The following is a 24,947-nucleotide window of genomic DNA, read 5'->3' as shown; positions in this document are numbered from 1 at the left end:
CCAATAACCTGCCAACACTCACTGTTTAGATTCACATATGAATAATGGGTCACCTGGCTGAGACTGCCAGCAGCCATGAAACCATAGCCAAACAAAAGTGGGGAAAGGGAATTCTTATAGAAAACAGAAACTTATATTGATCTAAGTACACTGTTCTTCAGTCATGCAACTTATAAAAGAGCTCCTCTGAACCTAATCAATACAAAGTTTTGAACAACCCTTTTAAAAACATGGTCTTTCTACTCATGAACACTTTGATAATAACCATATCACAATGATAATTCCTCTAATAAATGAGCTCATGTACTCCTGCGTAGCAGTAGGTAGTTGGATTCGGAAGTTGAGAATAGCAATTGTTATTTAGCAGACAAAAAAATTCACAATTAAAAGTATTTCTCTTTCTGGCACACCAGGCAAATGAACCCTTTGATAGTAAAGACAATTTCACTGAAAACACTGCTGTACTAAGCTGCAATACCCCACCACATATTTAGTGAACATCGATTAACCGCAGATGTCAGCAACACAGTCATCATCATTACTTTTTTTTTTAGAGATACAGCACTGAAACAGGCCCTTCGGCCCACCGAGTCTGTGCCGACCAACAACCACCCATTTATACTAACCCTACAGTAATCCCATATGCCCTACCATCTATCTACACTAGGGGCAATTTGTAACAGCCAATTTACCTATCACCTGCAAGTCTTTTGGCGGTGGGAGGAAACCGGAGCACCCGGAGGAAACCCACGCAGACACAGGGAGAACTTGCAAACTCCACACAGGCAGTACCCAGAATTGAACCCGGGTCGCTGGAGCTGTGAGGCTGCGGTGCTAACCACTGCGCCACTGTGCCGCCCTTCTGTTCTGTTCTGAGCGTCATTTCCTATTCTGTTAGGTCCTGGAGACTAACAGTACCATTGTCAGATAAAACATAATGCCCAGGTAAAATTGAAATAGTGCATTATAAACAGCATGCACCATAATGTGCGTTCAATCTCGTCTTAGGATCCTGTGCGTAAGTGCAATAAACTGCATGGGGCATTCTGTTTAAAACCACAAGCATGGTATGAAATAAAACAGGGTGAAAGATTTAACAGAGTGGATGGAAAAACCTTTGGAAAGAGTAGGTCACTCAGCCCCTCATGCCTGAATGGCCTCAATCTAATTTTGTTTATGCCCTTCTCTGTTCTGGAGTCCCCCACCAGAGGAAATAGCAGTGTGAAGGCAGTATGAGGAGTTAGTGTGAAGACTGAACAGCAAAGACCTCAAGGGTGGTAATCTTAGGATTACTTTCTGTCTCATGTGATGGGTAGGTTGGGCAGGGGCACTTTAGATCTATTAGTGCATAGTTAGAGAGATAATGCAGGAAGGAGGGCTCCTGATTCCTAAGACACTGTGCTTATAGCAGGTTACCTTGCAAGGTCTAAACCCACGGGATAGATGAGAATTTATTAAAATGGATGGCAAATGGTTGACTGGTAGACAATGAATATTAGTGCATGGGCAGGTATCTGGTTGGCAGCAATTATTATTTAATGATTTTGAGGTAGGAATTGCATCTAAAGTTGCAAGCAATACAAAATTGAGAACAGAGACAAATAATATCAATGCACACACACTGAAAATGATACTGGCAAATTTTATCAGTGGACAGAGAATTGCTAAATGCTGTTTTAATATAGGGAAAGGTGAGGTTGTGGAACTTGGCAAAAGAAGGCTAATGTGAGTTATGTGCTAAATGGGAATGTACTTGAGGTATCGGAATAAAAAAGAGATTTTGGGGTTTTAGTAGACAGGTCACAATCATGATCAGCACAATATTTCCAAGCTTTTATTAAAAAAAAGCAAACAATATTGGGATGCATAGCAAGGGGTGTTATACAGAAATCTATAGTGGTCTTTTTAAAACTGTGTTTGGCCCTAATGAGTCCACAACTGGAGTACTGTATGCAGTTTTGGTCTCCCTATTTCAAAAAGCACATTCAACTACAGGGGGTTGGGGGTAAAGCGTCACATTTGAACCCAGACTTAAGGGAATGACATTTGAGGGAACGTTTTACTAAAAGGGAGGTTAAACATGCGAAACAAATAACCAGCACGGGCGAGTTTCAAGAAAGAACTAGACTGGTTCTTGGCCACAAATCGAATTCAGAGTTATTAGAGATAAATCAAGGGGATACTGTGGAAAGATGGGCTAGACAGACTGAAAATCTTCCTGCCTGAAACTATTACAGAATCAGACTGAAATTAGCTTCGTAACAACTAATATATTTTGGAACCTTTTGAGTGAGTTAAGGATTATGCAAATGGAGTTGTAATCTGTACTCCTATGAGGTATAATCAGAAGTTTGTGCTACCCTCGGAGAGTTGAGGTACAACTTTCTAAAAATCCAACCTAAGGATATTCAAAGAAAATCATTCTGTACTTCTGCTCAGGGCATTTTATTTTGCCAATATTGCTCTGTGTTTAACAGGCTGCAACAAACACAGCAGTTAAAGACTATTCAGCCAGTTACTGCACAGCAAAATTCACTTCCCTCCGGTGGTTGAACTTCTTTGAGAGATCAGGGAACACTCCACCTAGTGGTCTAGACAAGAACCAGTGAAAGTTATCATGAGATCTGCAGAATGCCCCAAGAATTCACAAAGCACAAATGTAGGTGATTCAGCTTTTCTAATAATTGTTCTGAAGAAACCTACAGTTCCTCGCACCGCAGCATCAAGCTGCCTTTTGAATAATTCTGGACCCGATTCTGCAACCACACGAATAGGTGGTAGAAATCTTAACTAGCCACTGCTACCATTTGCTTTTAATTTTAATATCAAATTGCTTGAACCATCATTTGAAGAATTACTTGAACACCCAAGTTAGTTTTCTAGGGCTTCCTGTGAACTACTAATGAAATCAATGTGATTTACTCATGGAAAAAAATCAAGTTTAGCTCATGAAAAACACCCATCACACAACACACGCAATCAAATTGATATCTTTATCCTGCCAACATAGCCACAATTTCATGGATGGAAGGATAGTTGGAGTACTACAATAACATTTTGCAAAAATGCTGTAAATGGATCAAGGCACGTCTCAAGCATTTGGACAGTTCTTTACATACTGTCAGATGTATTCTACTTACAAAAAGTAGGCAATCTACATGACTTCTTGCAATGTGCCCTTAGCAAACAAAAAACAAATGGTTGCATTTTACATGGGTGTTACGGCTGCAACTTAACTTAGCACAGAATTTGTAGTTAAATATTTTAAGCTGTTGGAGTATTTAACTGAACATCACCAAGATTCAAAAATGTAAGTGAATTCTCACAACCTCATGGCACATCAGTATGTGGGGGGAAAAATATAACTGAGCGACACTCAGCTGCAAAAGTATATTATGAACTGACCAACTCAACTGTTGAATTATATGGTGCAGTAACATGAAAAGGTACATTTTTGTAAATGGATCATGCCCATTTGACCTGCCAAAATATATTCCAAAGTACTCCTCGAGGTATTATGCTGAAATGAACAATTGCAACCCAATAGAAACCCGAGAAAGTAAGTTGGAAGCAACCCTATTTGCATTTCTCCATTTTCATTTAACCCCCATTAAATCAATGTATGAAGTACTTTAAGACACAATCCCCAGTTAACTTTCCAAACTAGTTCTCCAGTACTACTGGGACTCAGGAGAGAAAGAAAAAGCAAAGAAACAAAATGGAGAAACAAAGTTCAGTTTTATTTAACACAGCTATGGTGTTAACCATGAAACAATGATATATAAAACAGCCATAGATTTATTCCTACCCAGAGATTCTTTTGCCAAGAAAACAGTTCTGAAAGCATTAACAACAGAGGGAATCTCTCATCAAAACCAACAGTTGATTTTCTCTCCTGATGTTCATGTGGCTAAATCCATACCCTCAGTGTCTTGGTTTTTATCCTGCTGATGAACCAAATCGACCTTTTTAAAGTTGTATCTTTTTGTTGTAGCTGCTCTCACACTGCATTTTTAAGTTTTTTTTATGAATAACTTGATGCCTTGCTTCCTACATCATCTTCCTGGGTGCCCATGCTCTATAAAAACAAAAACAAAAATCACAATAATTACATATCATACTCCTGTTTAGTGCTACTTAAGTGCAACTCATTACCTCATGCTATGTTATGACGTTACTTAATTTATTAGGGCACTAGCCTTTTTAACCAAAAAAAGCTGTTTCTGAATTACAGGTTATAATGAGTGGAGAGTGTCAATGCAGTAATTTAACATTTTCTTCCATTTATTGAATTATTGGCCCATTAAGACTACCACTATTTTGGATATTTCTGAAACATTTTGAATTAGTCTGACTTGGATATATAATCGCCCTCCTTCATTGTCGCTGGATCAAGATCCTGCAATTTTCTACCCAAGTCCACTGTGGCAGTACCATAGAGTCATTACGGCACAGAAGGAGACTATTCGGTTCATTGAGTCCATGTCAGCTCTCTGTAGAGCAATCCAGTCAGTCCCATTTCCAAACTCTATCCCTGTAGCTCTGCAAGTTTATTTTCCTCAAGTGTCCACCCAATTTCCTTTTAAAATCATTCATCATCTCCGCTTCCATTACTCTTATAAGCAGCAAGTTCCAGGTCATAACCACTCACTGTGTAAAAAAGTTCCTTGTCACAACCCCTCTGCAACTCTTGCCCAAAACCTTACATCTGTGACCCCTGGTCCTTGTACCATCAGCTAATGGGAACAGCTTTTCTTTGGCTACCTTATGTAAACATGACATAATCTTCTACGCCTCTATCAGATGTCCCCAGAACCTCCATTGTATCAAGGAGAACCACCCCAGCTTTTCCAACCTAATCTTGTAGCTAAATTCCCCACCCCTGGAACCATTCTGGTAAATCTCCTCTGCACCCTCTCAAGAACCTTCACATCCTTCCTAAAGTGTGGTGACAATAATCACAAAGACTGCAGCAAAGACATTCTAAGGGCAACTAGGGTTAGGCAATAAATGCTAGTTATGCCCATATCTGAGAACAAACAAAAATAAATGAATCCTACCACCCAATTCTTACCTTCTGTACAAACTGTGGATTAACAGTAATTTCCTGATCCATCGTTTTCAGCTTCTCATCTAATTCTATACATTTCTGCATCTAAAGATCAAAATAAAATCGAACATAACTGGTAAGTGTATTAATATCACAACTACACATTTTTTGCTGTTCTTAGGATTCAGTTTTCTGATGAACTAATCTATTGAGAAAATATTGAAAATCATGCACCTGCACACACTTCCTCTTTACTTCACTTGACTTGTTGTTATATTTGGTGACACTATGGGTGTCAACTTTTTCCACTATAAATTCCTATGTCCACGTTTCCAATAGTACACACTAAGTAAACTGATCAGAGTAATCTAGCCATCGGGTTCCCACAATTCTCAAAATGGTTTTGAACATTTTTGTTCAGCCACCTTTAGTAACTCAAATTTGTAATGCTCAAAGTAAGGGGATCACCAAAAACAAAATCCAAAAATTACAAATTTCACAGTGAGATAATTAAAAGTATACACTGATTTGTCTTTTGTGCATTTTGTAGTCTTTATTGAAGATTTTACTTAAAGGCCTCAACCTCTCCTAAAAGCCTGGGCTTGGAGTTGATATTTTTGCCCAGGGTGGTGACACTGAATTTGGATTGTGCATCAATACTAGTCAGCTATGCCAAGGAATACTTTTTCTTTAGTTTTCAGCAGTTTCTACTAAAAACTTTTCAAAATTATTTCAAGTAACGGTAGGGGACAAAGTTCAGAAGCTAATTAATACCTATTACGTCACTTACAGGGGAATCCAAAACTAGGGATGATAAATACAAGATAGACAGAAATAAATCCAATAAAGAATTTAAAAGAAACCTCTTTACTCAGAGGGTGGTTAAAATGCGAAACTTACTACCACATGGAGTAGTTGAGGCGAATAGCATAGATGCACTTATATAGATTCCCCTGAAATGTATAAGAAAGGAATAGTAGGTTTTGTCACTAGGGTTAGGTGAAGTAGGGGTGGGAGGAGGGTTGTGTCGAGCATGAACACCAGCATAGACGTTGAATGACCTGTTTTTGTGCTGTACATTCTATGTAAAAAGAGGCTGTGTGTCTGAGAAAAAAAACAATAGTGGTTCAAGCCTATGCTTTTGTATTCTATGAGAGAGAGATAAATGGACATACACATGGATCACAGAGGGTGAATGCAAGAAAGAGAAGGGGAAAGCAGGAGAAAATGTCTTTTACCTCACTTTACGTCACTTCAATTTTCAAAGAAAAATTGAATTTTGAAGCCAGCTAATTACCTTACCTATTGCCGAGTTAGAAATTGTCAATGCTAATGGCTTACATCTGTAAAACAGAGAATCTAATTTCTAACATCTATGTGAATGGAGGGAGAGATAGCGACACCAAGAAATCCACAAATAGAAAGTCAAACTGGTAGTTTTGTTCATTTTAATTAGATTTTAAAAAAATACAAAGTTGCATTTTGAAAGTAAAAAAGGCAAATAAAGGTAACAGACAAGTAGGTTGGGCAGGGTAGGATAAAGGGAAGAGATAGGGATAATGATGGGATTGTGTGTGTGAGAAGTTTAGTTTAGTTTAGAGATACAGCACTGAAACAGGCCCTTCGGCCCACCAAGTCTGTGCCGACCATCAACCACCCATTTATACTAATCCTACACTAATTCCATATTCCTACCACACCCCCACCTGTCCCTATATTTCCCTAACACCTACCTATACTAGGGGCAATTGCTAATGGCCAATTTACCTATCAACCTGCAAGGAAATAGATGGTGGAAAGGTGAAGGGATAGACAGCATGATAGGAGCAAAGGGATTGAGGGGAGGGAGCTGCTGAGGACCACATTTTCCCCAGCATCTCCACCCCTACAGCTGTTTGTGGCTTCTTTTCCTGCCACAACACCCATCTCTCACCCAAAAGGAAAGAAAATAAAAATATGGAGAAAAAGTAAATGGAACACATGATGAAGAGTCAGTGGATACAATCTATACCCCACTTGTGCCACTAACTAAAACACAAGGACAGTGGATTGCAGCAAATGTCAGCAGATCCAAGCAATACATAAATCAGAACCCACAGTTCCTGATCATGTATCCTTCATGTATTTTCAGGTTTGAACTCTATAGTATTGTTACTAACAGTAATTGTGACTGGGCAGATATTGACATATTAAATTATGAAATTCTAACTTGTTTCAGTTGTAGAAGTCAGCATTGGATTGATTAACTATGACAAATTGTTACCTCATGGTCAATGTTGAGAAGCATGGCTGGGTTATTATATTTCTCTGGATTGTCATGGAAACTGACCATTCCATCCTTCTGATTAATACTAGCATATATTTCCCCATCATCTATCTGAAAGAAAGTTAATTTCAGGAAATCAAAGACCAATTATTCTCATCAGCAAATGCAACAATAGAATTTTACTAGATTAAATCACAAAGATATAAAGGATAAAAATTATTTCCTCCAGAGCAAATACAATCACAGTATATAAATTGGTAGCATTATATTGTTGCATCTACCAAGATTTTGATAAATTTGTGAACACAGAGCAAGATATATAACGTTAATCACCGAAAGTGCTGGAAATACTCAGCAGGTTTGACAGCATCTGTGGAGAGGGAAGCAGAGTTAGCATTTCAGGTCAGTGACCTTTCATCAGAAGCAGGTTATGATGAAAGCTCACTGACCTGAAACATTAACTCTGCTTCTCTCTCCACAGATGCTGCCAGACCTGAATATTTCCAGCACTTTGTTTTTATTTCAGATTTCCAGCATCCGCAGTATTTTGCTTTTATTTTAATTTAATAAAGTTAATCACGCCTGTCCAATGAGTGTAGCAATGAGCAGAAAAGACCAGAAGGTCACAGGCTCAATCTATTCAGTCGGGCTCTTCTGAATTAGCGGATCTCAGTCACAGCAGTAGTTAGGTGCTACAAATGGCTCTTGGTTTAGGGAATGGACAAAAGGTCAGTGTGAATTCCCTCCTGATTGCTATCCAATGACCTGTGCTGAAGAACATGGGTTTGTAAACAGCGATAATGGCCTAATGGGTAAAACAGCTTGCTGGCATTCACCATCTAGGCAGCAGAGAAGAAAATATTTAAACATGTGTCCATTCTGTTCAAAAGAACATCTCATTTAAAGAAGCAGAACCAGAGTAATGATTTAAATGCCAGATGTTCCACATAAGAACAAAAGGACCACTTAGCCTCTCAAGCCTGTTCCTCCATTCAATTTGATCATGGCTGACGTATTACCTCATTTACCCACCTTTGCTCAGTATCCCTCGATACATTTAATAAATAAAACAACAATTTCAGTCTTGAAAATTACACCTGACCCAGGATTCACAGCATTTTGTAGGAGAGAATTCCAGATTTCAACTACCCTTTGTGTGAAAAAGTGGTTCCTAATTTCACTCCTAAGTGGCCTAGCGCTAATTTTAAGATTATAACCTCCTCTACTGGTTCTCCCACAAGAGGACATTGTTTTTCTGTATCTACCCTGTCCTGTCCCTTTATCATTTTAAACATCTCGATGAGATCACCCTTCAACCTTCTACTTTCTAAACTCAAAGCAATACAAGCCACGTTTAAGCAACCGGTCTTCATAATTTAACTCTTTAAGCCCTGGTATCGTTCTGGTGGATCTGCACTATAACCCCTCAAAGACCAAAATATCTTTCCTGAGGTTCTGTGCCCAAAACTGAAAACAGTATTCCAGACCATGGCTCTGTACAACAGAAGCATCATTTCCTCACTTTTGAATTCCAACCCCCTTGAAATAAAGGCCAACATTCCATTTACCTTTTTTGATTACTTTTCCACCTGCACATTAACTTTTAGTGATGTGTGTGCGTGGACACCAAAATCAGTTTGCTTCTCTGCAGCTCCTCGCCCCTCACCATTAAGAAAATATTCCAATTTGTCTTTCTCAGATCCAAAGTGGATGACCTCACACTTCCCCACATTGAACTCTGTCGAAGTATTTTCCCCATTCACTTAGTCTGTGAATACTCATTTGAAACTTTCTCCTCCCATCTACACAACCTACTGTACCTCCTACTTAGTGTCATCTGAAACTTGGATGTGAAGCTTTCTATTCCTTCATCCAAGTTAATATTATGTAGTGAAAAGCTGAGGCATGACAACATGATGACCACTTCCAGTGCCGTAAAGCTCAATGGTTCTTTGTAGGCTGTATCAGCATACTGTCCAAGTTCTTTTACAACAAAACTTAGAGGGGTTGTACTGCATTTTGGACAATGCTGCATTTTCTGCTTCTGTTTTGCCCGATCTTGTGTGCATCTGGGTGGACTGAGGCTGAAAACTAACATAGAAGCTGTGCTGCCAGTTTGTTATCAGTCTCAGATTTTTCCGGGATTTCTTGCTGGAAATGATGACGATTCCTGAATACATCTACCCAAGTATGGGTGGACACATTCAAAAGTGCAGATCCCTGGGGAACACCAATTGTCACATCCCTGCCAATCAGCGAACAGTACCTTTATCTCTACAATTTCAATTGGCCTCTCTCCTCGCCCCTAGGGCTGGAAAATGGCGGCCCACCTGTGCAGGCCACACGCCAAAGGGCCGCCGAAATCTCCCACATGGTAGCTCATTTAAATAGCCAGGGCGGCCCACCACCCTCAATCATGTGGAGAAGGCGGGCTGTCTACCGCCGGCAATGACGTCAGCTGCCTGTGCGCAGGTGCTGCCGCAATTTTTAAAGGGCAGCCAGTCCTGCCGGCACATTTAAATTTTTGAAGAAATAACCACCCCCCCACCCCAACTAAAATTAAATAAATTTATAATGCTCCTTTCCTACCCCTCCCCACAATAACAATCACAGTAACTATTTGCTCTTCCCCTCCACCCCAAAACACTTACCTTTTACATATGACCTTCCCCACAAACGGCACAAAGTTTAAAGGTCAACCCTTCCCACCATCCCCTAAACCCATTACATTTATTTGACCCTGTCCACCCCCTCCTGCACTGAAAATCATACCTCCTTCCTCCTCCCCATCAGCATGGCACCGCGTTTCCCCAGACGGGGATTTGAAGGCGTGGGAGTGCCGGCCACTGCGCCGAAGATCGCGGTGGGCCCTCAAGAGCGCAGGTAAGTCTATGTACATGTATTCATTTTATTGAAGGGTCACTGACCCGAAACGTTAACTCTGCTTCTCTTTCCACAGATGCTGCCAGACCTGCTGAGTGACTCCAGCATTTCTTGTTTTTGTTTCAGATTTCCAGCATCCGCAGTATTTTGCTTTTATTCATTTTATTAATTTGAATATTTTAATTGAGGTCCCAATCGCCCAGTGGCGAAGGGGGGCTGCCTAGGAGCCTCGCCGCTGCCAGGAGGATCAGGCGGGGCCCTCACCGCATCGAGGTTCGTGGCAGGCCTCATCTGGAGCCATCTTCAGGCCCACCCCGCCACGGAACCCGCTGCATGTGAGAGAGAACAAAATCCAGCCCATAGTAACAATTTCAAATTGATGCCACTTTGTTACTAACTATCCCAACCAGATGAAACTGTCTTTCTCCATTAGAACCCATCACAATTCGAAAAAACCTTTACTAAATCTCTCTAGTATCATACTCATGGGGGCGTAGTGGTAATGTCACTGAACTAGTAATCCAGAGGTCCAGGCTAATGCCCCGATGTCACAGGTTCAAATCCCACCATGGCAGCTAGTGAAATTCAAATTGAATTAATAAAAATCTGGAATTGAAAGCTTGTCTGAGTAATTGTGCCATGAAACTATCATTGATTGTCATAAAAACCCATCTGGTTCACTTGTGTCCTTTGGGGAAGGAAATCTGCTGTCCTTACCTGGTCTGGCCGACATATGACTCCAGACCCACAGCAATGTGGTTGATTCTTAACTGCCCTCTGAAATGGCCCAGCAAGCCACTCTGTTGTTAAGTGCAGTTAAGGATAGGCAACAAATGCTAGCCTCGCCAGCAACGCCCACCTCCCATGAAAGAATTTAAAAAAGTAAACAGTTCCAATATTTCAAGTCTTTCCTCCTAACTATAGTTTCCCATCTTTAGCAGGAACTTGGTGAATGTACCCTGCACACTTTCTATGGCTATAGTGTGTTTTCTGTAATGGAACAACAACAGCAACTTATATTTATATAGCACCTTTAACAAAACATCCCAAGGGGCTTCACATGAGGATTATAAAACAAAGTATGACACCAAGCTACATAAGGAGATAGGTCAAATGACCAAAAGCTTGGTCAATGAGGCAGGTTGTAAGGAGTGTATTAAAGGAGGAAAGCGAGGTAGAGAGGCGGAGAGGTGCCAGGAGGATATTCCGGAGCTTGGAGCCGAGACAACTGAATGCTCAGCCATCGAGGATAGAGTGATTAAAATCAGGGATGCACAAGAATTAAAACTACAACAGTACTCTTAACTGTGACTTAACCAGTATTTTCTGCTCTATCTTATAAAACCAAAAGTGATGTTGGCCTTTATGTATTTATCTATCAGCCCTTCCACTTTCATGGAATGATGTATTTGATTTTCTGTTAACCTGTACCCTTTTCACTGAGTGTATGCTCCCTTTGTTCATTTAGACGTTCAAAAAGCCTTACCATGTGAAGCACATACTTCTCAGCTTCTTGAGCACCTGATAATTGTACCCTACTAGCCATGTCTTGTAAAGACAACGTCAAAAATGTCTGCAATGAAAAATTAGACACATCTTAACATAAGAACAGAAAAAGTTGGAAATAGACAAGAGATCAGTTAGTGTCTTCAAAGAGAAAGGACAAGTTAAAAGTTCAGTGTGTACACCCTTCATTAAAACTCTACATAATGTGAGACAAAAGAACATTCTTTTTGTAAGAATTGAAGAAATAGGAACACCAGATATTAGATTCATTAAGAATTAGTCCATGCTGTAAAATCACAACCTCTATGTTTTAGGAATTAACCAATATTTTCTGGGAAGTTCTCAAAAACTAGATCTATAATTTTAACTACAAAATGAATTTCTATAAAATTTTATATTTTTCTAAGAGCTCTCCGAAGACTCTATTCATGAATGCATGTGCAATTTTGTCAGTGAGGTATACAGATTAGGAAGGTCCCAGGTTCAGGTAAATTGCCTGTTTTGAGTTAGGCAATGGGTGTTAAAATTGGCCTCATCATTGCTGGGCTTTGAAGGACAGACAGAGGAAAAATAAAGACCACTGCTGGAATGTGCATTGGTATGGATATTTGTTTTAAAAGAGCCTTTGGTGAGAGAGATTCATCTATACATAGATTAAGTCTTCATATGTATTATGTTGGTTTGACTCCTTGGTAACTTGGTATCATTCAAAGTGGATGGTGCAATGATTTTGTTTTTTGTAGTGTTGATATCAGGATAGAAATTTCAGTACAGATTTTGTGTTATACCTTCTTGCCAATTTTCTCTTCCTCCAAAATGATTTTGATTCTTTATGGACTTAAGTTCCAGGAAGTCAAAGACCCACCAGCCAATCATGTTCGAGTCTCCACAGTGGATACTGACTGTAAGGGGCACCACAACAGAACCCAGTTGTCCTCATCTGGCATCTACACACACGAATTTCTAGCAGGGATCCCTAGATAATGATTAGGGGCTGGATTTTATGTCGGGCAAACGGGAGCTGGCCACCGCGTAGAAGTCGATGGCAAATCCGCTTCCGCCTGGCCCAGGGATCCGTCCTGCATTTTATGGGTACCCGGGCTTTAACTGTTCTGAGGCGAGACTTCCACCCGCTTGAGGAAGGAAGTCCCGCCTCATTGAACTGCCGGCCAATCATTGGGCCGGCAGCTCTTAGACCCAGCCGCGCCACCGGGAGCGGTGGCCACTGCTGGGACTGCAGGCCCAGCCGAGTACATGAAGGCAGGAGTCCAGGTAAGTTGGGGTTTGCCTCACCGGGCTAATCGGTCGCGCGCCAGCGGCCCGTTTCTCATTCCACCCACCTCCCAACCATCCAACTCACTGAGTGGCGTAAAATTCCGGCCTAGGAATGGTAACACTGGCCAATTTTCCATTTTGCACACCAAAAGCACTGAAATCAATTGTAGCATCCCTGCAACAACCCCAACCGATTTCAACTAACTCAGCACAGACCAAGTGAAATATAGGAACAGGAGGAAGACATTCAGTTTCTAGAGCCTGCAAAGCCATTCAGTTAAATCATGAATGATCTGTACCTCACCATCACTTATCTGCCTTTATTTCCACATTCCTGGATACCCTCACACAGCATACATCAGTGATGGAACACAGAACCTACCCGATTGGAATAGCTCAGTTACTCGTTGCATAATCGTTCAACTATCAGGAAATCCCCAACCTACAGTTCTTGATAAAATTGTTATTAAAAAGGGAGAAAACATGACAGTAGGTGAGACTGACAGCTAGGACTCCAGTGTGGGAGGGCAGCTCTTCTGTTCTAAGTTATAGCTCTTGCTTTACAAGATTTGACAGTATTTATGAGTAACAGAAAGGGCCTTATTATTACTATCCTCTTCCCTTCACCTGTCCTGACACATTTTATGCAGATATATCTTACCTTTGTTAGCCTCTGAATGTTTTTTTTATAAAGAGAGGACAAGCACTGTTTGACAAGTCCCATGTTGTTATCTCGTGTGAATGTTTCATTGTGTTTGTTCACCACATTTCGAAGTTCTGCTGGGTTATTTGTTGCATATACTTGTGCTAATTCATGGTAGGCATTACTAAGAGGCTGTTGAAGGACAGACAAAATAAGACTTAGCGTACCCTATTAATGCAAAAACAGTAGCTAATAAGTTTTTTCAACTGACAGAAAAGCTATCAGATATATACTGTAAACATTTTAAAATTTTTTAGCAAAATGTGACCAAGCTGTATTATACATTTCACTTTAAGTTCAAGCTAAAAATCTTTAAGATGGGTCCCCTATTAACCATTCATATTTTGCCACTTTATGTGGTTCCTCTGCTGTCATTTGAACTGTACCACTAGATCGCAAGGGCTTTAGTTGAAGATGCTTTTGTGAGCAGCACAGCTAACAATTTCCCGGCGCCAAAATCACACGAGAGTGAAACTGAAAAGCAGCAAACACTAGAACAAAGCTGATGATTTAAATGCTGCTGAATTACAGACTCTGGAGACACACTAGCATGGAACACTGTCAGAGGTAAGTTTCATTCTTGGATCAGCAGGTCCTGTAATGTAGTGGTTTGTCAATAGACAATATGATGAAATAGCAATAACCTTGCCAATGCAGCGGAAGGGAACTTTCGTCTGAACATGGGTTTCACAAAAATAAAAACTTACATCTGTGCACACTTCCTAGCACAGCTTCTTCCGATTATAATTTCCCATGCCTAAGGAAAACATGCCTGTGTCACCTAGTCATGCAGTAGTGGCTCAGTTCTGCATCGACCAGCTTTGTAACCTACACTGCAAAGAAACACTAATGCTGCAAGAAACTCTACTCCTCTGCTTGCCAAACTGTGACAAGCTTTGTCAACATATATAAGATAAGGACAGAATGTCTGTCTTTAAAATGAAGAATTAATTTCACACACCCTGGTCTAAACGTCACAAGTTCTTTACTTCCTAAGGAAACAGCAAATAAAATTGCAAAGAGCAGTGTAAATCCAGGAGACTTGGAGATAAAGGAAGACCAAAAAGATTCTAAGAGCCACAAAAAGGAATACTAAAAGAAATCTGTGAGAGATATCAAGATTAATAATTTTTTAAAATATTTATATTAGAAGAAAAAGGGTAGTCAAAGGTTAAGCAGGCCCTTTTTAAAAAGATGTGGGTAATGTTGTAAATGAAAATAAGGAAATGGATAGCTTGCTGAATAATTACTTTTTAAAAAATCAGTTATCACAGCAGAGGAAGAGGATAATATGCCTGATATTACAGGGAAATTAATAATGAATTAAGGACTGGGACTCACCAAAGTCAACATAGCAAGAAAACAGTATAGAAAAAATCATGGTACTAAAGACTGACAAGACAACAGGACCTGATGGTTTCCACCCCAAAACATTAAAGCAACTGATGGGGAAATTGCAGATGCTTTAGTCACAATCTTTGTATGTTCCAAAGCTCTCTTGATTCAGGAATTGTCCCTTTGGATTGGAAAATTGCAAATATTATCCATTATTTAAGAAAGGTGAGTAAAAGAAACCAGAAATTTGTAGATCATAGTCTAACATCTGTTATGGGGAAGTTACTAGAATCTATAATTAAGGACAGAGTGATTAAGCAATTAAAGAAATTTGAGCTGATTAGAGAGAGCCAACATGGAGTTGTAAAGGGTAAGTCATATCTAACAAAAGTAATTGAATTTTTTGAAGTAACTAAAGTACTATATAGGGGAATGTCTATGGATGTTGTTTAAATAAGATTTCCAAAAGGTATTAGAGAAGGTTCCACATAATAGGCTAAAATTAAAGCTTATGGAATTCAAGGCAAATTATTGACCTGGTTAGGAGATTGGTTCGGCAGTAGAAGAGAGTAGGGATAATGGTTACATACTCAAATTTGAAGGAAGTCACTTAGTGTTGTCCCACATGGATTTGTGTTGGGGCCACAACTATTCACCGTATTTATTAATGATTTAGATAACACAAGAGAGTGCCATATATCCAAGTTTGCCGATGACACAAAGATTGGCAGTGTAGTAAGTAGTGTTGACTAGAAAACAACATTACAAAGAGACTTTGATATATTAAGCGAGAGGGCAAAGTTGTGGCAGGTGGATTTCAACAGGAAAGTGTGAGGTCATCCATTTTGGACCAAAAAAGGATAGATCCAAATGCTATTCAAAATAGTTAAAAGCTAGGAACAGTAGAGATCCAAAGATCCAATACTGGCCTTGGAAGGAGTGCAGCGCAAATTCACCAAAATGTTACTAGGGCTCCAATGGTTAGAGTATGAGGAGTAATTAAATAAACTAGGCTTGCAGTATAGAAAGGGGTTATCTGATTGAGGGTTTTACGATTTTGAAAAGAATAGGGTAAAGAGAGCTTTTTCCACTGGTGGGAGATTCGTGGACAAGGGGACATAACCTTAAAATCAGAGCCAGGCCATTCAGGAGAGACATTAGGAGCACATCTTCACGCAAAGGGTGGCAGTAGTGTGGAACTCACTCCCACAAAAAGCAGTCGTTGCTAGCGCAATTACTAATTTTATATCTGAGTTCAATGGATTTTTGCTAGACAAGGGTACAAAGGGACAAGGCAGGTGGATGGAGTTAAGACACAGATCACAGGAAATAGGAGGAGTAGTAGGCCATTCCACCCCTCGAACCTGCTCCGCCATTCAAATAGATCATGGCTGATCTTCTACCTCAAAGCCATTTTCACACACTATCCCCATATCCATTGATACCTTTCATATCTAGAAATCTATCAATCTGTCTTGAACATGACTGAGCCTCCACAGCTCTCTGGGGTAAAGAATTTCACAGATTCACCACCCTCTGAGTGATGAAATTCCTCCTCATCTCAGTCCTAAATGGCCTACCTCCTATTCTGAAACTGTGTCCACTGGTTCTGGATACTGCCACCACCCCGCCAGCCAGGGGTAACATTCTTTCTGCATCAACCCTGTCAAGCCCTGTAAGAATTTTGTATACTTCAATGATATCACCTCTCATTTTTCTAAACTCCAGAGAATTTAGGCCCAGTCTCCTCAATCTTTCCTCATAGGAGAATCCTGCCATCCCAGAAATCAGTCTGGTGAACCTTCACTGCACTCCCTCTGTGGCAAGTATATCTTTCCTTAAGTAAGGAGACTAAAACTGAACACAATACTCCAGGTGCAGTCTCACCAAGGCTCTATACAATTGCAGTAAGACTTCTTTACTCCTGTACTCAAATCCTCTTGCAATAAAAGCCAACATCCCATTTGCCTTCCTAATTGCTTGCTGCACCTGCCCGTTAGCTTTCAGTGACTTACGAAGAAGAACACCCAGGTCCCTTTGGACATCAACACTTCCTAATCTCTCACCATTTAAGAAATACTCTGCATTTCAGTTTTTCCTACCAAAACTTCATACTTTTCCACATTATATTCCATCTGCCATGTTCTTGCCACTCACTTAGCCTGTCTAAATCCCGTTGAAGCTTCTTTGCATCCTCCTCACAACTTACATTCCCACCTAGCTTTGTGTCATCAGCAAACTTGGAAATATTACATTTATTTCCACATCCAAATCATTGATATAGATTGTGAATAGCCGAGGCCCAAGCACTGATCCTTGCGGTACCCCAGTAGTCACAGCCTGCCAACTTGAGAATGACCCATTTATTCCTACTCTCTGTTTTCTGTCCATTAACCAATTCTCAATCCATGCCAGTATATTACCCCCAATCCCATGTGCTCTAATTTTGCTTACTAACCTCTTGTTATTATCTGGGATCTTATTGAAAGCCTTCTGAAAATCCAAATATACCACATCCACCAGTTCCCCCTTATCTATTCTGCTAGTTACATCCTCAAAAAACTCCCAACAGCTTTGTCAAATATGATTTCCCTTTCATAAATCCATGTTGACCCTGCCCAAATCTACCATTATTTTCTAAGTGTCCAGTTATCACATCCTTTATAATAGGTTCTAGCATTTTCCCTACTACTGATGTCAGGCTAACAGGTCTGTAGTTCCCAGTTTTCTCTCTCCCTCCTTTCTTAAATAGTGGGGTTACATTTGCTACCTCACTGAATGGCGGACAGGCCTACTCCGGTTCCTATGTTCCCTAACTTGGGCACATAATTCCTATACATAAACCTCACTTCCTATGTCAACTTTGCCAATTGTAAATTTCTATGATGGCATTTCCATTTCAATTTTATTTAATCAACTATCACCTATGACAAACTTTGTGCAATTCTCATGCAGTATGTCAAGTTTCCCAGTATGAATCGTATTTTCTCAGTACAAGTGAAAGTGTGCATTTCCTCATGCTGTAGCAGGATTTCTAAAGATGCCTATTTTTTCAAAATTATTTGTAAACATGGGAAAGGAATACAAATTTTCCAGGTAAAGCTTCAGATTTAAATAACTATAATTGTTTTAGTTTCAGTGAAAGTCTAGCTCAGAGGCACAGAAAACTGAGAGAGAAAAATGAAGAAAAAGTAATTAAACTGAGTATTTCTATTTGAATAATACTGAGAAATTGCAAACAATTATTTATACAGAAAATGTAGATTTTGCTCAGTACAAATTTCTGAACTGTGTCTTTGCTCAGATAACAATTTGACTTTGTTTTTAAAATGGTTTCAAAGCTGTTTTGAATGAAAAAAATTGAAAAGTCTAGGTTAGAGACACTAAGACCATCTTTATAGCTTATATGCTTTCTTTCATTTATATTTAGAATTCAAATACAAGTATTTCTACAAAATGAGCATACGGACAGGCTAACTATATCACAACACCCCACTGCTACCAAATGCAACATTCTGCCTTCTCATTGCTACTAAATTCAAAGCTTTACACCACCCCAAGTGCCACCAAATACCAATATCTCCTTCTCAGGGCTGCCATACCCCACGACCCACCTCTGATGCTGCCAAACCTCAGGATCTCACCTCCTCAAATTAAAATCTCAACGTCTCCTCCTTTTCCAGTGCTGATATAAAAATGGGAAATGAATGAAAGAAACACTAAGATGTTAAATGGAAGGACCACAAAGGAAAGCAATCTTCAAGCTGTACCAGATTTGTGGAATTTTCAAATGGTAACTTTTGAACTACACCATTATGGGTACCATCTCCCAATAATGTTTCCTCAACGCTATCTTAACTCTGCTCCTCAGCGTGACTGCTCAAACTCAGTGAACAATGCCGTCAGAGCGTCATTAAAATATTCAAATTTGTCCCCGGTATTCATGTTTTCACTATTTCTAATTTAAAGTGCATGTCATCTAATTTGAATCAAACCATATTTTAAGTATATGATCAATAGGGGTAATTGCCTCATGCAAAGAGGAAGCTAGTCAAATTCCCCTCCTTGATTGCAATTCTGTGGTCCCACTGAGCGGCCTACTAATAAACCTCATTCTCCATCCCCCATGGATTGCAGTCCAAGAGGAGTTGGCATCCTCAGGACAGGAGGAGAGAAAAAGGAACAAAATTGGCAAGGAAGCTTCCACTGAGTTAATTGGCCAGATTATTAGGTACATTAATTTATGTTAAATGTATGGGAAGTTGGATTAAGAAGGGAAATGAGCAGGTTCCAAAAAAATAGTAATACCACCATTCATCAACTGAAACCAAAGTTTGCTTAATTATAATTGTAATGTCAGAAAAAATATGGTGTTCCTTGATATGAAAAACATTTGCCCATTGGGTCTGTGAAACTTACATGCATTATTTAGTGCAGTACCCTACTGTGCAGTGTAATAAAAACAGAATAGGCCCATTTCATCTCATAATATGGAGTGACAATGGTGATTTCTCTCAGCATATCAATATAAACAAAGGAAATGTGTGGGGGAAGACGCTAAGATGTTAAATAAGGCAACCAGAAAGGAAAGTAACCTTCAAGCTGCAACACATTTGTAGAATTTTCAAATGGTAACTTTACCATTGTAGGCACCATCTCCCAGTCACTTTTTCCTCAGCACTACTATCATCATGTCAGCCGTGCTGCTCACAAGGTGTTCAACAGTTTACATCATATCCCAGTCCACATCTGAATTAAATCAAACCAAAGGACAGCAGGGGAAAGAGCACAAATATTAAAATAAATAGTCAAAATTAACCAAGTAATGGACACGCTTAGTCACTCTGAAGTATATATTTCTCTCTCAGCCATTTTTTTAAGCAAAAAAAATTAGTATAACACAACTTGCATTTTTATAAATCCTTTAATTTAGAAAAACATCCAAGTTGCTTGAAAAAGATAAGGAGCAAGCAGCTAGCTTTTGTGGGAGAGCTAAGAAAGGCGACCAAAAGACTGGTTGAAGAGTGATGTTTTGTCGAGGCTTTTAAAAAGGTAGGAAAAGATAAAGACAGGGGAAGACAGATTTGGGTATGTAACTGACGTCTCTGACACCTAGCTCGGAGCAGAGTGGGTGGGAGGGGAGGATGCGCAGGCCATCTGGGTCCAGGTGACAACTAGTCCTCTGGGGAGGTCGACGAGAGAGAGATGGATGGGCCAGTTGGGGTTAATACGTAAGGAGGCAGCGACAAGTGCCTCAATGGACTCTCTGGGGAATGTCAATGGAGGCACAGACAGAAGTTGTGAATTTAGCCAAAAGAAAGTCAATCCTGGAACATCAGCAGGAAAGTATGAAGGTAGAGGAATAGCATAGACAACTGACTGCAGGCCAGCCATCTGAGAAATGCTGTGTGCAGTTTAGCCTCAGAGCTCAATGTAGGTTAACACCTAAATCAAATCATCTCTAATTATGCATTCTTTCAGCTACAGTTTCAAAAGCTTCACATTGTAAGTGTTTAAATCATAAGATATATATGATATGATTTGGGGCATGAATTAGGTATCTTGTTAGATTTCAACACTAAAATGTAATTCGGAAAACATTGAACAGCATGCACCAAATGAAATAATTGAGTTTTAACTTTTAAATATTAAATTGAATGATTTTAACACACTCACTATCTGTAAACAGCCAGAATGAAAGAAGCTATGAAACAAAATCTGAAAGGTGTGTGACGTAGTGTCAACAGTAGAGTTCAAAAGGTATTATTACACTAGATTCTTTTCAATTAACTACTGAAAGAAAATTCTCACAGCAAGCATTAGCTAAAGAAAAATTGCTAAAAAAAATTCTCACCTCTAAAATTAAATCTGCAATCTCACCTTAATGAATCTTCCCACTATCTGTGATGTGTATTTAGGCAGCTGCTGAACTTTCCCATGCAGAATCAAGGAGACAAGAATATACTTTTTGTAAGACTCCAACATAATGTGACTGACTGCCATCGCTGGAGTTGTTATTGCCTGAAGAAAAAAATGGTGCTTCTAATTGTTAACGAGTATTCCAACAATCTGATTTTACCACCTACATTTGGGCTAAAAGTTAATAATTGGAATTAACAGTGAATCAGATTAATATAACCAAAGGCAGACTTCCCTGCATGTACAATTGCATTGAAGCAACATGACTCAGAAATTCCATGCAAGATAGATGTAATATTTAAGTTAATATTTACCATTTGTCCTATCTGTGTATTTTCTAGTGTGTACTATATATTCAACAAGGGGAAAAGTCTCCCTTCCTATCTGCTACAATTTAAAGCTGCCATTAACTTCTTAGAATAAAACTGGCATGAACCATGAAGAGTTACATTCTTGATGCAAAGTTTATCGTATTGGTTAAATAGATAATATTTATCCCAACCTCCAAAACAGAATCTGATAGCTGTCAGTCACCTGATAGTGTCATTAAGTTGGAGGAAGAAATTGGTGGTACCCTCAAAACAGAAATACTGTTAATGTAATTTTCAATAGTTTTAACAGATTAATATTTAGTAAACAAATATTTAACACTCAGATTTACAATTATTTACGTAACTTCTCTGAAGCAAATAGGCAAGTTTTCTAACACAATGTAAAAACTATGTCCATTTTTACCTGTTCATAGAAATACAGTGCCCGCTCAAAATTCTTGAGTCCTGTGTAGATCATACCACCATAATAGTAATAACATAAAAAGTGCTTGGCGTCATAGGCTCCATTTTCTTTACAAATATCTGTCATATCAACCTCCAGGTAGGGAATTGCAGGATTGAAGCATTTTGCTAGCAGACAAAGCTATAAAATGGGAATAAAAAGGAATGTTGAACATACAAAGAGCTTATATATTATTGTGCTTTTGAAAACTAAGAGTATAAAGTCGCTCTCCAATTTTATAGTTGAAAATCTTTACAAACCATTTTTCAAAAGAATAAAAACAATACAATCAGGTACAATTTACACACCAGATTGCATATAAAACAAAGTGGAGGCATTAGGAAATACTAAGTGAAGACACAATACGAAAAGAAAGCCTGAAATGTAGATTTAACCAGCCACAGCGAATTAAGGCATTGTAAAAAGCAATAAGACAATCCTCTTCACTGCATAAGAACACGTGAAACTCTGCCATTAATAAAATATTCTGTGTATATACAGCAACAACATGGCTTTTGGTTGCAATGTTAAGTGCATCGAATTTTGGAATACATGTGCAATATGAATCCTCTAACCAGTCAAACTGGAGTTTCACTCATAATAAATGTATGACAAGTTGTAGTTCAGGTTTATTGAGGTACAAGTTTCAGAGTTACGTCAGAGTCAAGTCAGACCCAAGTGTGTTAAAGTGAGTTCCAGTAGCACTCTGCTCAGTGATACTGGCTGCAACATTTAGACTGTTGCTAACACTGCTTGTTGAATAAACAGCATTTTTTTTTTTAATGAAAAGAATTGGACTAATTTTCAGTCATTTAAAAAAAAATAACACTGACAATATAAAAAAATAAACAGTGGGTAGGAAGGATAACAGTTTGTTGGAAATGAATATCGCTAATCGAAAGGCCAACCCATTAAGTATCTCAGGTCAACCAAACACCTGATGTCTATTTTGTTGTCTACCATAGTTGGGCTAGGTTCTTCTGATTATGTAAGCACTTATTACAGTTTGTCCCAAAACTTGTTTAAAAAAACACAATAAATTTGGAGAAGATTTAGGCATGACACCACATTTCTAATTTCCAAAACAGAGGAGGGACGCAGAAGAGGAAGAAAGAAAAATGTATTCAGAGGGAACACCAAAATGTACAAGAAATATCGAGATTCCCAAAAATACCACATGGTAGAAAACACCATGATTCTTTGTATACAAATCAAAGACCACGCACACACACAAAATAACTAATCTTACCTGGCAGAGGTCAGCGTGAACTGAGGTAAGTTGGTTTGTATTCATCTGCATCTTGTCTATGGCCTGTTTTAGAATGCTAATGCCTCGCAGTGGCTTTAAAAAAATAAATTATTTTAAACTGAATACCCTTTTTTTCCTCAATACATGAAATACACAGACACAAATCCTCCCCCTGCACCAGCACCATTGGCATCCGTACCCCAGGTTAAGCAGCATAAAATGCCCCATGCTTCCCAATCATGCTCTCTAACCAAATACCCCAACTGGAAGTATATGGACATCAATGAAGACGTGATTGCAGTGGGCTATAATGCCCAGGATCAAATAGCCCACCAACACTATGAAGAACCAAATATTAATAATGGCCACGAGTAAGGTACGGGAGAACAGTGCTTATGGAATTGCACCCCAGTAAGAAATCAACACCTTCAGGAGGGGAAGAGAATAAAACTAACGGAGAAAAAGTGCCAAGAAACAAAATGCCCAAATATATTTTAAGCTTACAAAATTTTATCTTAACCACTATGCACTATACAGTACACAGAACTACTAATTTATGTGACGTTTGGTATAAACTTTCCAATACATCCAACATGGAAACCATTTACAAGTCGATGTTACGAGCATAAAGAGACATCTGTTGATTATTTAGTTTACAATATAAAACAGATAAATATTTTAGTCCACAGGTAATTACTGCTTCAATACCAAACAGGGCATCTTTAAATATGTTGTACTTAAAAATGATTTAATTCTTCATATCATACAGACAGAAAGTGTGCATCAACACTTCATCTTTAATCTTGTATTTTACAGCACATTCAAGTACATGAATCCCCAAACGACCACCCTAGCCTCACCAGGGCACAACCGATTCCTCTGGTGAGGCAACCCAAACTTACCTTCAGTCCTGGCTCCTTGGTATCCTCTCCGCTGATTGGCCGGCGGTTCACTGAGGCGGGACCTCCTCCCTCAAGTGGGTGGAAGTCCCGCCTTGGGCCAATTAAAGCCTGGGGATCCGTAAAATACGGGACGGATCCCCAGGCTGGGCGGAAGCGGGTTCGGCACCGACATTTACGTCGGAGTCCAGCTCCCATCCGCCCACTGTAAAATTCCAGCCATTGTGTGGAATTTTTTAGTGGAAAATTTCTCTTCGACTAATTTTATTCAAAGTGTTTCTGTACATGACATTCCTTCAGGAGACTGTTGTTGGCGTTTATGGAGATGGTACACCAGAATTAATAGACATGGCAAAAGTCCCTACTAGTGACCAAGATCAGGCAAGGACCTTTGAGATTTTTAAAAATCTTGCATACTTACTAGATTCCCATAAAATTTACTGAGATATAAACATGCAACATTTAGCAATTATATTTGATGACACCTTAACTTTTAATTTGCCCACTACAGTTAAAATGGCTACCTGCCAGTTTATGGGAAATAGAACAAGTCTTGATCATGGAATCTTGCAGCTGCTTGAGCCAGCTCTTTGAAAAGTCTCCCTCCCCTGCTCTTTCCCAATGGATTGCAAATATTTCCTTTTCAAGTATCTATTTAAAAGCATTTAGCCTCAATATATTTGAATTCGTCCAAATTCATTTTTAACTTTCACCCCAATTGTTATTCCCCCCCCCCCCCATCCGCATCATGCACCATTCCCACTAGAAGAGCAGTCCATTAGTCTGAAACTATACCTCTGCCAATGATCTCGTCAACAAGATGCTAGGATGTGCAAGAATGTCCCTCACCTCTCCAACTGACTTCCACAGATGCTATTTGACTTTTAACAAACTTACTAGAACATATGATCTAATGGTAAGCAAGATAAGGATACTTTTATTTAAATGCTCACAATTTTTCACACGTATAGACAAGCACATTTAAAAACTAAATGTGGAATATTACAGAAATTTTTACCTGTTTTCTTTCCACTAAAGCATTTGTCAACTGATGGCAAAGACCTGCAACTAGAGAAAGACAAAAGAAA

At 39.2% G+C, this 24,947-nt stretch overlaps 1 protein-coding gene across 3 annotated transcripts in view; it reads right to left on the bottom strand.

The window, feature by feature from the left end:
• Window positions 1–3,721: 3,721 nt before the first annotated feature.
• The window catches only part of cops3 (COP9 signalosome subunit 3), a 46,714-nt gene continuing 25,488 nt past the window's right edge, over window positions 3,722–24,947 (bottom strand). For 2 of the 3 annotated variants that reach the window (XM_068056485.1, XM_068056487.1), the window contains 9 exons: window positions 24,878–24,927; window positions 22,961–23,053; window positions 21,673–21,852; window positions 20,899–21,039; window positions 13,642–13,815; window positions 11,686–11,772; window positions 7,314–7,427; window positions 5,075–5,155; window positions 3,722–4,078 (listed from right to left, as the gene is read on the bottom strand). In XM_068056485.1, the coding sequence (XP_067912586.1) occupies window positions 4,025–4,078; window positions 5,075–5,155; window positions 7,314–7,427; window positions 11,686–11,772; window positions 13,642–13,815; window positions 20,899–21,039; window positions 21,673–21,852; window positions 22,961–23,053; window positions 24,878–24,927 (974 nt within the window). In that variant the 3' untranslated portion in view covers window positions 3,722–4,024. The remainder of the gene's footprint in view (window positions 4,079–5,074; window positions 5,156–7,313; window positions 7,428–11,685; window positions 11,773–13,641; window positions 13,816–20,898; window positions 21,040–21,672; window positions 21,853–22,960; window positions 23,054–24,877; window positions 24,928–24,947) is intronic. The other variant, XM_068056486.1, reaches the window with a different exon arrangement.

Source organism: Heterodontus francisci, chromosome 24 (assembly GCF_036365525.1).
Source record: "Heterodontus francisci isolate sHetFra1 chromosome 24, sHetFra1.hap1, whole genome shotgun sequence".
Lineage (NCBI taxonomy): Eukaryota > Metazoa > Chordata > Chondrichthyes > Heterodontiformes > Heterodontidae > Heterodontus > Heterodontus francisci.
This window is presented reverse-complemented; position numbering and strand designations above follow the sequence as displayed.